Source organism: Oncorhynchus tshawytscha, linkage group LG28 (assembly GCF_018296145.1).
Source record: "Oncorhynchus tshawytscha isolate Ot180627B linkage group LG28, Otsh_v2.0, whole genome shotgun sequence".
Taxonomy (NCBI): domain Eukaryota; kingdom Metazoa; phylum Chordata; class Actinopteri; order Salmoniformes; family Salmonidae; genus Oncorhynchus; species Oncorhynchus tshawytscha.
Window position 1 is genome coordinate 37,954,470 of NC_056456.1, and position 14,271 is coordinate 37,968,740.

The 14,271-nt window shown below is 44.5% G+C and overlaps 1 protein-coding gene across 2 annotated transcripts; it reads left to right on the top strand.

Annotated features, from left to right (window-relative positions):
- The first annotated feature begins 1,586 nt into the window (after positions 1–1,586).
- On the top strand, positions 1,587–10,324 carry zgc:136930 (uncharacterized protein LOC563946 homolog). Of its 2 annotated transcripts, none has more exons than XM_042308112.1 (9): positions 1,587–2,518; positions 2,920–2,980; positions 3,135–3,230; positions 3,515–3,694; positions 4,372–4,497; positions 5,747–5,967; positions 6,356–6,437; positions 8,384–8,428; positions 9,110–10,324. In XM_042308112.1, the coding sequence occupies exons 1-8, from the start codon at positions 1,680–1,682 to the stop codon at positions 8,423–8,425; spliced, it is 1,647 nt and encodes a 548-aa protein (XP_042164046.1). In that variant the 5' UTR covers positions 1,587–1,679; the 3' UTR covers positions 8,426–8,428; positions 9,110–10,324. The 2 variants fall into 2 exon arrangements, with proteins under 2 accessions (XP_042164046.1, XP_042164044.1); XM_042308110.1 differs by having other exon boundaries at positions 1,588–2,518; positions 6,356–6,402.
- Positions 10,325–14,271: the final 3,947 nt, after the last annotated feature.

A 14,271-nucleotide genomic window follows, 5' to 3' on the forward strand; every position in this document is an offset into this window, starting at 1 on the left:
CAAAGTTGACTGTGCCTTTAAACAGTTTGGAAAATTCCAGAAAATGTCATGGCTTTAGAAGATTCTGATAGGCTAATTGACATCATTTGAGTCAATTGGAGGTGTACCTGTGGATGTATTTCAAGGCCTACCTTCAAACTCAGTGCCTCTTTGTTTGACAGAATGGGAAAAATCAAAATAAATCAGCTAAGACCTCAGAAAAATATTGTAGATCTCCACAAGTCTGTTTCATCCTTGGGAGCAATTTCCAAATGCCTGAAGGTACCACGTTCATCTGTACAAACAATAGTACCCATGTATAAACACCAGGGGACCATGCAGCCGTCATACCGCTCAGGAAGATGCGTTCTGTCTCGTTCTGAGATGAACACACTTTGGTGTGAAAAGTGCAAATCAATCCCAGATCAACAGCAAAGGACCTTGTGAACATGCTGGAGGAAACAGGTATAAATGTATCTATATCCACAGTAAAATGAGTCCTATATCGACATAACCTGAAAGGCCGCTCCGAAAGGAAGAAGCCACTGCTCCAAAACCGCCATAAAAAAACCTGACTACGGTTTGCAACTGCACATGGTGACAAAGATTGTACTTTTTGGAGAAATGTCCTCTGGTCTGATGAAACAAAAATAGAACTGTTTGGTCATAATGACCATTGTTATGTTTGGAGGAAAAAGGGGGAGGCTTGCAAGCCGAAGAACACCATCCCAACGGTGAAGCACAGGGGTGGCAGCATCATGTTGTGGGGGTGCTTTGCTGCAGGAGGGACTGGTGCACATCACAAAATAGATAGAATAATGAGGATGGAAAATTATGTGGATATATTGAAGCAACATCTCAAGACATCAGTCAGGAAGTTAAAGCTTGGTCGCAAATGGGTCTTCCAAATGGACAATGACCCCAAGCATAATTCCAAAGTTGTGGGAAATTGGCTTATGGACAACAAAGTCAAGGTATTGGAGTGGCCATCACAAAGCCCTGACCTCAATCCTATAGACAATTTGTGGGCAGAACTGAAAAAACGTGTGCGAGCAAGGAGGACTACAAAACTGACTCATTTACACCAGCTCTGTCAGGAGGAATGGGCCAAAATTCATCCAACTTGTTGTTGGAAGCTTGTGGAAGGCTACCCAAAACTTTTGACCCAAGTTAAACAATTTAAAGGCAATTCTACCAAACACTAATTGAGTGCATTTAAGCTTCTGACCCACTGGGAATGTGATGAAGGAAATAAAAGCTGAAATAAATAATTGTCTCTACTATTATTCTGACATTTCACATTCTGAAAATAAAGTGGTGATCCTAACTGACCTAAAACAGGGAATTTTTACTAGGATTAATTGTCAGGAATTGTGAAAAACTGAGTTTAAATGTATTTGGCTAAGGTCTATGTAAACCTCCGACTTCAACTGTCTATATATTTTTTTACCACCAATCAAAAGGGCAGGTGCTCCAGCACCCAGAGGGCTCTGTCTGTGCCTGAGTGGTGGTGTGGCACAGTCACAAGCCTCATCCTGTTCCTCCACTCCCACAACCCCCCCCACACACACACACACACTCCCTGGCTCCACAGTATATAAATCCAGATCTGCTTTCGTTGGGGAATTGACTCTCATAGACAGCTCTATCTCCCATTCTCTTACATTTGCTGCATATGCTGTGATCCTCAGCTGCACATCATGTCCGTGACTTGGTCCTCCAGGATGTCGGCCGGTGGTGGCCATGGCCTGTCTGGGGGAATAGGAGGCGGTGGAGCCAGGTTGGGCTTTGGCTTTGGGGGAGTTGGAGATGGCTTTGGGGGTGGTGGCAGTAGCTTTGGGGGAGGTGGCAGTAGCTTTGGTGGAGGTGGCAGTGGCTTTGGGGGAGGTGGCGGAGGAGGCTTGGGCATGGGGCTGGGCTTGGGAGGTGGACTGGCTATGGGGTCTGGGCTGGGGTTGGGTGGGGGAGCAGGGGGTGGGCTGGGTTTCGGTGGTGGCTTAGGTGGAGGTGGAGGTGGTGGTGGTGGAGGTTATGGTGGAGGTTATGGTGGAGGATATGGTGGAGGTGGTTATGGTGGAGGTTATGGTGGAGGTTATGGTGGAGGTGGAGGTTATGGTGGTGGTGGCGGTGGAGCCCTGATGGCCAGTCCTGCCTTCGCTATGGGACGCACCATGGCAGCAGGGGGGATCGGTGGCGGGTCGGCCATGGCATTGGGTACCTCTCTGGGCCCAGCATTGGCTCCTATGCGTTCCCGGCAGGCAGAGAAGAACATGCTGTCCGGCCTCAACGAACGTTTCTCATCGTACATGGGCAAAGTGAGAGTCCTCCAGCAGGAGAACGCCATCCTGGAGGCCAGACTGTCCCAGTTGTCGGGGGGTGCGGACATGGGGTCTCCAGAGTCCTCCAGCACCACCACAGCGGAGTACGAGGCTCAGCTCAGCGAGTACCGTGTTACCCTGGAGACGCTCACCCTGGACACCATCAAACTGGAGATCGAGCTGGACAACGTTCGTGGCACTGCCCACGAACTCAAGGCCAAGTGAGTGTCTGTTTCACAGATTTTATTTCACTTTTAGAGAATGATTTAATATATTGGTTAGAGTACTAGCACAATACAACTATAAATATTCTAACTTAGTCCACCTTTATTTAGCCAAATACTGTAAGTAATTGAACATTCAAGAAGCAGTTATTACTTTATTCGGTTTGATAAAACTATATGAAAACTCTAAACCGTGATCCTTTAAGACTCCTCAATTTGTTGAAAATATGCCTTTTGACCAGATAGCTTTTATTTTGCATAGCACTTTAAAAAAAAAATCCTCATCCCATATTCATCTGGCCCCTCTATAGACAAGCTTGATGGTTATATGTAACTTCCTTGTACAGCTGAATGGTGCATTAAAAAGGTTTTTTTTCCTTTGCTGCATGTTGTTGCAGGTTTGACTTTGAGCAAGGTGTGAAGTTTCAGCTAGACTCTGACATTTCAGCTATGAAGAAGGTAAAGAGAGAAACAAAGAGGCATTTATTTTATTTACTGGGATAATGGTGTACATATTTATGGACGTACTCCTCCTCCCCCATGTCAAAATTCCCTACTCTCCCTCCGAATTCGTTCAGCGTGTAGATGTACCACTATCGCGCTCTCTTTCCAGGACATAGATTTGGCATCTGAACTACGCATTGATTTGGACGCCAAGTACTCCAGCTTGAAGGACGAACTGGACTTTGTCAGCAAGACGCAGGAAGAGGTACAGAGAATTAAGTGTTTATGTTTATGAGTATAGTAAATTAGTAATAGTAAATTAAGTATGAGTATAGTAAATGAACAATGTCATTATTTTGATATCTGGTTGTCGAAGTGTATGTGTTCATCACACCTGACTCTCTGGCTACCTGACTCTCTGTCTAGCTGACTCTGTCTACATGACTCTGTCTACATGAATCTGTCTACATGAATCTGTCTAGCAGACTCTGTCTAGCTGAATCTGTCTAGCTGACTCTGTACATCACTGTCCAACTTCTATCCGCACAGGAATTGTCCACTCTGCAGTCCAAACTGGGCACCACGTCTATGGACACGTCTGTGTCCATGATCGAGGTTGACACGGGCAAGTCCTTTGACATCTCCACCGCTCTCAACAAGATCAGGGTGGAGTACGAGAAGTCTGTGCAGCAACACAGAGATGAGGCGGACGCCTACTATAAACTGAAGGTTCTTCAACAATTTACTGCACCTATCTAACTGCCAAACCTGGCCTGGCCTGTCTGTCTGCCAACCCTGGCCTGTCTGTCTGTCTGTCTGTCTGTCTGTCTGTCTGTCTGTCTGTCTGTCTGTCTGTCTGTCTGTCTGTCTGTCTGTCTGTCTGTCTGTCTGTCTGTCTACCCTGTCTACCCTGTCTGTCTGTCTGTCTGTCTGTCTGTCTGTCTGTCTGTCTGTCTGTCTGTCTGTCTGTCTGTCTGTCTACCCTGTCTACCCTGTCTGTCTGTCTGTCTGTCTACCCTGTCTGTCTGTCTGTCTGTCTGTCTGTCTGTCTGTCTGTCTGTCTGTCTGTCTGTCTGTCTGTCTGTCTGTCTGTCTGTCTGTCTGTCTGTCTGTCTGTCTGTCTGTCTGTCTGTCTGTCTGTCTGTCTGTCTGTCTGTCTGTCTGTCTGTCTGTCTGTCTGTCTGTCTGTCTGTCTGTCTGTCTGTCTGTCTGTCTGTCTGTCTGTCTGTCTGTCTGTCATAACAAAACAAAGCATACTTTTTGATACTTTCTCATAATCTGTATGGTTTAACACTACTGTGTGGCAACTACCTGGTACCAAGTGACAAAATGGCGCTTGTTTAAATGAGCTAATCCCAAAGAATGTAAATAGTGTTTTAACAGGGAGCGTCTCTCTCCTCCTGCAGATGGAAGAGATACAGACCGCTACCGCCAAGAGTTCGGAGGCTGTCTCAGAGGCCAAGATGGAAATCTCAGGGGCCCGGAAGGAGCTGCAGACTTTCGGTCTAGAGCTCCAAGGCCTGGTCACTGCAGTGAGTGGGACCCTCCATCTTACTACTTCACCTCACACTAAAAAAAATGCACTATTGGGCCAAGATCGCCACTTGAGATCTGCGTACGTCATCCATATTAGGATAGTCGTCAATATATTTTTTTCATGCAAAAAAATAATCTCTCTTTGACATCAATGCATGATTTATGTAGAGACCTGTCTATCTTGTCTTTCTCTCACTATTTTCATGTCGACATGTACCCACGTGTATTTTGGGTCCCTCTAGTGTATCCTCTTTACAGTAAGGTTTTGGGGGTGGGAGGGGACACCTAACATTTTGATCTCAAAATCTTGGTGTTATCTCCCGAGTGGTGCAGCGGTCTAAGGCACTGCATCTCACTGCTAGAGGCCTCACTACAGACCCTGGTTCGATTCCAGGCTGTATCACAACCGGCTGTGATTTGGGAGTCCCATAGGGCAGCGCACAATTGGCCCAGTGTCGTTTGGGTTTGGCAAGGGGTAGGCTGTCATTGTAAATAAGAATTTGTTCTCAACTGAATTCCCTAGTTCAATAAATGCAAATAAAATGCCTCACTATGACCACGTGGAGAATCCCCACCAGAGTGCTATCACAAGGCCAATTTCAGAAGAGAAACCACCTGCACTTAAACAACTGAGTAAGACCTTGTGCAAAATGTACCTCAGCCAACAAAGCAAAAAAAACATTTTCACACGGTTCACCAGCTACACCGACTGTTTAACTGCTGTTTCAGAACACTGCTTCCCAGCAGATCACCTTCAGACTTTATGATAAATCACGTCAGGAAGTAGTATGCAGAAGACACAGGAAGTGGTTGAATCTGTATCAGGTTCTCTGAGTGACAGGAAAGTCCCACAGATGACACCAGCTCTGAATGCGCCAGACAGACTTCCTCAGAGGGAACTTGCACAAATTCATTTACAGTTGTTGTTTTTTTTCTGTTGAAAATAAAATGCTGTTCCTTTCTTAAACAAGAGATGATTTTCACTGTCTAAAGATCTTTGCTCATCCAAGACATTACAACATGCAAATACAATAGTTACTATAGCTAAATACTGGTGCAGAATTCATCATCTCTCTAATTATTCCCCATCTCACTCAACTCTCTACTTTCCATGTATTCCCTGTCTCACTTCTACTTTTCTCACATAATCTCCTTCACTCCTTTACCCTCCTACCTTACTCTGTCCGGAATCCCAGCCCTCACACTCCTCCATTCCTCTGCTCTCTCTCCACCCCTTCTCTCCAGAACATGTCCCTGGAGCAAAGCTTGGCAGAAGCCCATGCCCAGTCAAGCATGGGCGTGGCCGGGTACCAGGGTCAGATCTCCAGCTTGACGTCGGCCATCGAGGTGGCCAAAACTGACCTCCACAAGCAGATCATGGCCTACCAGGAGCTTCTGGACGTCAAGCTGGCTCTAGACGTGGAGATCTCCACTTACAGGACCCTGCTGGAAGGAGACCACCTCAAGTCAGTACAATAAATACATACAGTATTAAAAGGATACTGTGAGATTCTGGCAAAGAATGTGTTATTCTACTTCCCCAGAGTCAGATTTGTATTTATTATAAATATAAATAATTAGAATAAGGCTGCCAAGGCAGCAGCTTCTCTTCTTGGCGTCCAGCAAACGTAAGGCAATTAAAGCAGCTATACAAGTTATAAAAGTTATAAAAGTTATAAAAGTTATAAAAGTCATTGATACCATTTTTATGTCTCTGCGTTCAGTTTGAATTTAAGTGGTGTAAATGAAGGCATGTGCACTGGTTTTTAGTCAAATTTAACATAACATATAATGTAATCTAAAAAGACTATAAGGATGGATTTAACTGTCATATTTTCACTCTTTTTCCTCCAGATTACCTGAGACATCCGGATTTACAACATCTTCCTACAGTTTCTCGGGTGAGAAACATTTGAAACAAGGGAGTATAGTGGAGGTGAATAGAGTGGCCAAAAATACCATGTGGGAAAATACAACTCAAAATGGCAGTGCGAGCACCCATAGTCTTTCAGTCTAGTAGTCTTCAGCGACTTTTTAACCCCGCCCCCTAAAAAGTACCCAAATGGATGTCACACAACAGGAAAAATGTGTTTTTAAAAAATAACAATACAAATTGAAAATATATATATTTTTAAATAACTCAGGATGGGCCCTTTCTAAAATCCTATATCTATTTTACATTTGACTAATCGATTTATCGAGAAATCTTAACTAATCCATTCTGGAGATGTCCCAGTCAGACCACCTGACCGATTGTTTATCAGTAGGACCACTGGAGCTGGCATGGAGAGGGCAGGAGTGCTGGGGAGTGTGGAGGGCAGGTGTAGTGTAGGGGGCAGGAGTACTAGGGAGTGTGGAGGGAGAGTGTTGGGGTAGTGTAGGGGGCAGGAGTGCTGAGGAGTGTGGACGGCAGGTGTAGTGTAGGGGGCAGGAGTACTGGGGAGTGCGGAGGGCAGGTGTAGTGTAGGGGGCAGGAGTACTGGGGAGTGTGGAGGGAGAGTGTTGGGGTAGTGTAGGGGGCAGGAGTGCTGAGGAGTGTGGACGGCAGGTGTAGTGTAGGGGGCAGGAGTACTGGGGAGTGCGGAGGGCAGGTGTAGTGTAGGGGCAGGAGTGCTGGGGAGTGTGGAGGGAGAGTGTTGGGGTAGTGTAGGGGGCAGGAGTGCTGAGGAGGGTGGACGGCAGGTGTAGTGTAGGGGGCAGGAGTACTGGGGAGTGTGGAGGGCAGGTGTAGTGTAGGGGGCAGGAGTGCTGGGGAGTGTGGAGGGCAGGTGTAGTGTAGGGGGCAGGAGTACTGGGGAGTGTGGAGGGAGAGTGTTGGGGTAGTGTAGGGGGCAGGAGTGCTGGGGAGTGAGGAGGGCAGGTGTAGTGTAGGGCACAGGAGTACTGGGGAGTGCGGAGGGCAGGTGTAGTGTAGGGCAGAGGAGTACTGGGGAGTGTGGAGGGCAGGTGTAGTGTAGGGGGCAGGAGTACTGGGGAGTGTGGAGGGCAGGTGTTGTGTAGGGGGCAGGAGTACTGGGGAGTGTGGAGGGCAGGTGTAGTGTAGGGGGCAGGAGTACTGGGGAGTGTGGAGGGCAGGTGTAGTGTAGGGGGCAGGAGTACTGGCGAGTGTGGAGGGAGAGTGTAGGGGTAGTGTAGGGGGTAGGAGCACTGGGGAGTGTGGAGGGAGATTGTAGGGGGCAAGAGCACTGGGGAGTGTGGAGGGAGATTGTAGGGGGCAAGAGCACTGGGGAGTGTGGAGGGAGAGTGTAGGGGTAGTGTAGGGGGCAGGAGCACTGGGGAGTGTGGAGGGAGAGTGTAGGGGTAGTGTAGGGGGCAGGAGAACTGGGGAGTGTGGAGGGAGAGTGTAGGGGTAGACAGAGCCCTAGGGAGTGTGGAGGGAGAGTGTAGGGGTAGACAGAGCCCTAGGGAGTGTGGAGGGAGAGTGTAGGGGTAGACAGAGCCCTAGGGAGTGTGGAGGGAGAGTGTAGGGGTAGACAGAGCCCTAGGGAGTGTGGAGGGAGAGTGTAGGGGTAGACAGAGCCCTCATTCACCTCCACATTTCCATCCTGCAGGCTGGGACGCTCCCCGCTCCAGCACTCCCCAGGGCTCCCCTTTACCTCCCCTACCCAGGCTAGATACAAAGGCAAGTTCACACACATAGAGGGAGCCTCAGGGTAGGAGAATGGAGAACTACCATTCTGGTCATATTATTTTCTCCGCTGAAGTCTGTAACACGTTTAGCAACGGGGAAGTTGCTGAACAGCTTTTTTTTGGGGGGGGGTGTCACAACATCTCATGAGTAAACATTTTGAATATGGCTAAACAAGGTATCTCCCTCGCTATCTCTTCTGTGCTCTTTCTCCATCCCCTCATCTGGTTTTCCTTTCATATCTGTCTTTCTAGCTGGAGGTGGAGGAGGGGGAATACAAGTTAAAGAGATCATAACAGGTCAGTCATTTTGGGACGGTATCAACCTGTCATAACATGTGTCATAACAACCTGTCATAACATGTGGTGAATCCAGGTGAAAGCTATTATTCCTTATTGATGTCACGTGATGTCCACTTCAATCAGTGTAGATGAAGGAGGAGGAGACAGGTTACAGAAGGATTTTTAACCCTTTTGAAACATGGATTGTGCGTGTGTGCCATCTCAGAGGGTGAAATGGTGCATGATAAAATATTTAAGTGCCCCTGAATAAGGTATGGTAATAGTTTCCCGTGTGTATCAAGAATGATCCACCACCCAAAGGACATCCAGCCAACTTCACACAACTGTGGAAAGCATTGGAGTCGACATGGACCAGCATCCCTGTGATACACTTTTGATACCTTGTTAGAGTTCATACCCTGACAAACTGAGGCTGTTCTGAGGGCAAGGGGGGGGGTGCAACTCAATATTAGGAAGGTGTTCTTAATGTTTTGGGCACTCCGTGTAACGTTTACATGCCTTCTACAAGTCGTCACGGCATCATGTAAAGCCATTAGTCAATACACACTGAGTACACAAAACCCATGCACACCTTCCTAATATTGAGTTAATTTTTGATGCCAAATCTAATTACAGTACTACCCTAACATTTGTAATATTGTTGTTTTTTTGTACTTCACTCACTTTGCTCCCCTTTAGAACACACAGAGACCTCCCTGATCTCTGAAACCGCATCCGCAGACTCTGAATCCACCTGATTCCACCAGGGTACCTCTGGAACGTTGGACATTCAGATGCTCAAGCAACTCTTTCAACATACGCCCCCCTATGCCCCACTTTCCCTGATTTATAGACTACACAATAAACATTGCATCTTACACCTGACCCCCTGCTCATTTATGTTGGCTCTGTTACATTATAATGTCTTGGATATGTTATTATAATTTTCTATACGTTTTTCAAACTCATATAATTTTATATGTGTGACTGAGTGTCTGTGCACTCATCAATTTACTGTGTTTTGATTAGAAATTGCATAATTACATTAGTTGCATAATTATTTGTGTTTGTGAGTAGAAACAGGATAGTTGGAGAGTGCATGTGAGAATGTCAGTGTGTGTGTGTGTGTGTGTACGCTTCTCTCTGTCATCTCTATCCTGTTCCTCAAATATCGTTATTTTTGTGGTCTGCGCTTGGCATGCAAAGGCCCCAGATAAAGTACACCATACAATGTTCTAAACAGGACAGCCACCAACCCCCACACGCAACTGCTGTGAAAGTTTGTCACGCTACACAGGAAGTCATACACAGTAATTATACAGGACGGACTGTTGTCACGACAACCCTGTTGTGCGTAGAGGGTGCTTGTTCATCTGAGGTTTGGTTAAAAAAAAAAAATCACTAGTTAAAATCTATTCATTTATTTAATATTAGTTAAGAACCTGCAGCTATACTGCATTTTTTAGCAAACAATTAGCTAAGATTATATATATATATATATATATTATATAGTATTATATAGTATTAGCTTATTGTAGGTAATTATTGTGTTTACTGTACATGATAATGGAACAATTACAAATTTACACAATTCGCTTTATTATTACGGTGTGCCTAATGTTGTACCGTAAGTTCAATGTAATACGTTTTGTAATGACTTATATGAGCAGGTAGTTTTCTGTTTATGTTTCACAGACGACATGACACACACGTGCACACGTCTGGTTTGGGTAGAGATTACAAATGTGGTATGCCCAGAGATAATATTTTTTGTTGTTGTATATTTGCCCATTTGTATAACGTTATAGTAATACGGCAAAGTGTTACCAAAATTACAAACTTCAAAATATGTTTTAAAATTAGGAAAGATGAACTAACTATTGAAAAAAGTGTAATAAACCACATCGGGCTTTGGCTTGTCATACTTGGGTAGCTTTTGTAGGTGCTGTATGTTCTCAGTATGCTTAGAGCTGCCAATATAATTCCAAAAGATGTGTCTAGAACCTCCTTGCCTTGCTGCTAGGTTCTAGCCACACCTTATTTTTGGCTACTAGCTTTGGCCACAGTCCCCCCCTTCTTCACTTTCTGTTTGTTTCTGTTTGTGACTGCATGTGGTTACCAAGGTTACACGTTTGGAATAAAAAATAAATAATTAAAAGGTGAGCTCGAAATAAAATTTTGTGGCATTAGTTTACAAAAGTGGGTATTGGCTACATTGCATGCCGTTGATATGAAAAATAAAATAAAAAATTAGACCTAAGTAGGTTTAGATAAATAACCTACTTCAATAACATATCAGTATAAATCATTAACAATGGTATACTGTAGCCACAGTTTTTTTGTCTGTAAATATCTTGAATGAACCGTTATGGCTTGATGGCATTCCATTTTTTACCAAACTTGTGCACACATTAGAAAATAAATTATACTGTCATCAGTATCATTTCCACAGGATTGCAGCTTATTCTTTTTCTCTACAAAATATTGTAAAAAGTTCAATAAACTTTACTCGGTTGAATAGCTGCTCATTTTGGTGCTCTCAAGGAGTTGTTCAACCTTTTGAGCAGAGGCTGAGGGCTCTGTGATTGGTACTGCTATCTTTACCCACACCAGACGTGTGCACGTGTGTGTCATGTCCTCTGTGAACATAAACAGAAAACTAAGATTTGCCCACACTGACCCACTTCCTCTTCCTCTGATGTGCGCCATTCTCTTCTGAATGTAAACAGATGGCATTGTTCACCAATAGAAATGTCAGGTCACAATGACATGTTTGTTGACAATGCTATGGCAATATTATGGACATTGATACGGTGTACATTTTAGGACATACCAACTTTCAATGACATTATACTTCCTATGATGGAAGTCGCTACTCCCATACTCGACAGCGATGGACCCAATGCAGCTATAACCTCTTTTATAAACTGGGGGGTTCGAGCCCTGAATGCTGATTGGCTGACAGCCGTGGCAAATCAGACCGTATACCACAGGTATGGCAAAACATTGCCTTTTAATGCTGTAATTACGTTGGTAACCAGTTTAGAATAGCAATAAGGCACCTCGGGGGGCTTGTGGTATACGGCCAATATACCACGGCTAAGGGCTGTATTCAGGCACTCCGCGTTGCGTCGTGCTTAAGAAAGGCCCTTACCCGTAGTATATTGGCCATATACAACAACACCTTGGGACATATTGCCTAAGTATACCATCAGCTCCCAATAGAGTTGCAGACGTTTTGAGTGTTGTTGTTGTTGATTGTGTTCAAAGACAGTGTGCAGGAAAAATGTGACCTTTCTTTCCTGGAAGCTATTTCAAGTTGACCACAGGATGATGTAATCTTAGAGTCAGATGCGCATGAAGCAGAAGAAGCACACAGCAAAACAAACATATATAGAACGGTCAGAAATGATTCAGACCCCTTGACTTTTTCCACATTTTGATACGTTACAGCCTTATTCTAAAATGGATTAAATAATCTACACACAATACCCCATAATGACATCACAATACCCCATAATGACATCACAATACCCCATATCAATAGTTTTTTTCCCCCCACCCTCATCAATCTACACACAATACCGCATAACGACAAAGCAAAAAACAAGTTCTTTTTTAGAAATGTTAGCAAATTCATAAATACATGGAAATATCACATTTATATAATTATTCAGAACTTTTACTCAGTACTATGTTGAAGCACCTTTGGCAGCGATTAAAGCCTCAAGTTTCTTGGGTATGACGTTACAAGCTTGGCACACCTGTATTTGGGGAGTTACTCCCATTCTTCTCTGCAGGTCCTCTCAAGCTCTGTCAGGTTGGATGGGGAGCGTCGCTGCACAGCACAGCTATCCAGAGATGTTTGATTTGGTTCAAGTACGAGCTCCGGCTGGGCCACTCAAGGACATTCAGAGACTTCCCGAAGCCACTCCTGCATCGTCTTGGCTGTGGGCTTAGGGTCGTTGTCCTGTTGGAAGGTGAACTTTCACCCCAGTCTGAGGTCCTGAGCACTCTGGAGAAGGTTTTCTTCAAGGATCTCTCTGTACTTTGCTCCGTTCGTCCATCCCTTGATCCTGACTAGTCTCTCAGTCCCTGCTGCTGAAAAACATCCCCACAGCATGATGCTGCCACCACCATGCTTCACCGTAGGGATGGTGCCAGGTTTCCTCCATACGTGACGCTTGGCATTTAAGCCAAAGAGTTCAATCTTGGTTTCATCAGACAAGATCATCTTGTTTCTCATGGTCTGAGAGTCCTTTAGGTGCCTTTTGGCAAACTCCAGGTGGGTTGTCATGTGCCTTTTACTGAGGAGTGGCTTCCGTCTGGCCACTCTACCATCTACCACTGGTGGAGTGCTGTAGAGATGGTTGACCTTCTGGAAGGTTCTCCCATCTCCACAGAGGAACTCTGGAGCTCTGTCAGAGTGACCATCGGGTTCTTGGTCACCTCCCTGACCAAGGCTCTTCTCCCAAGATTGCTAAGTTTGACATGGCAGCCAGCTCTAGGAAGAGTCTTGGTGCTTCCAAACTTCTTCCATTTAAGAATGATGGAGGCCACAGTGTTCTTGGGGGCCTTCACTGCTACAGAAATGTTTTGGTACCCTTCCCCAGATCTGTGCCTCGACACAATCTTGTCTCGGAACTCTACGGACAATTCCTTCAACCTAGTGGCTTGGTTTTTGCTCTGACATGCACTGTCAACTGTGGGACCTTATATAGATAGGTGTCTGTGCCTTTCCAAATCATGTCCAATCAATTGAATTTACAATAAGTGGACTCCAATCAAGTTGTAAAATCATCTCAAGGATTATCAATGGAAACAGGATGCACCTGAGCTCAATTTCAAGCTTATGTAAATAAGGTATCTGTTTTGTTATTTATTTTTTTATTTTGTTTTGTCATTATAAGGTATTGTGTGTAGATTGAAAAAAATGATTTCATCCATTGTAGAATAATGCCGTAACGTAATAAAATGTGGAAAAAGGGAAGGGATCTGAATACTTTCCGAATGCACCGTATTTCGGGGGAATTACTAAGACTGTAAACACCACACAGTTTTGAATGTATATATTTGTTATGTTCTCAGTCCTTTGAATTTGTTTAAAATCTGCCCTCTGCTGCTCCCACTGTTACAACTTTTTGGAAACCCACCAAGTCTGGTTATTCTGTTACAATGGCTTCACCGTGTTGACCTTTAACCCCCGATCATAGACAGCAGTCACGAGTTCTCGCTCACAAAAAAAAAACAAGTTGTTGTGTTGTTATACCAGTTTCATTGCATAGGATTGATTGCAACACTTTTCTCATCACATCTCAGTATTACCAAATCAGCTGTGCCAAACACAGTGATGTAAGAATAGGTTACATATCTAATGGCATTAACAATCATGTTTTGAATTTAACTTTACCCCCCCCATTGATCTGTTTAATATCACTTTATTTTAACCCTTTTGTCATACAGTCGTCATAACACTATCATAATGATGGCATAACAGATGTTATAAACAGTCAAGTTGGTGTCAGCTCATGGCAACTGGCTTTACACTCTCAGGACACAAACTGTTATCTAGGTATTTGTATTTATTATGGATCTCCATTAGCTAGTGCCAAGGCACCAGCTACTCTTCCTGGGTTCCAGCACAATTAAGGCAGTTATACATTTTAAAAACATTACGATACATTCATAACAGATTTCACAACATATTAAGTGGGTGCCCTCGGACCTCAACTCTACTACTACTTATCTATAACACAAAATACATGTGTACATGTGTAGTGCATATGTTATCTTGTGTTTGTATGCATGTGCCTGTGTTTGTGTTGCTTCACAGTTGAGGTTTAGGGTTTAGTGAATGATTT

Excerpts from the sequence above, each read along its gene's own strand:
- zgc:136930 (XM_042308110.1), top strand. The coding sequence starts at position 1,680 with ATGTCCGTGACTTGGTCCTCCAGGATGTCGGCCGGTGGTGGCCATGGC. Across the intron at positions 2,981-3,134 it reads ACATTTCAGCTATGAAGAAG|GACATAGATTTGGCATCTGA; the intron begins GTAAAGAGAGAA and ends CTCTCTTTCCAG. Across the intron at positions 5,968-6,355 it reads CTGGAAGGAGACCACCTCAA|ATTACCTGAGACATCCGGAT; the intron begins GTCAGTACAATA and ends TTTTTCCTCCAG.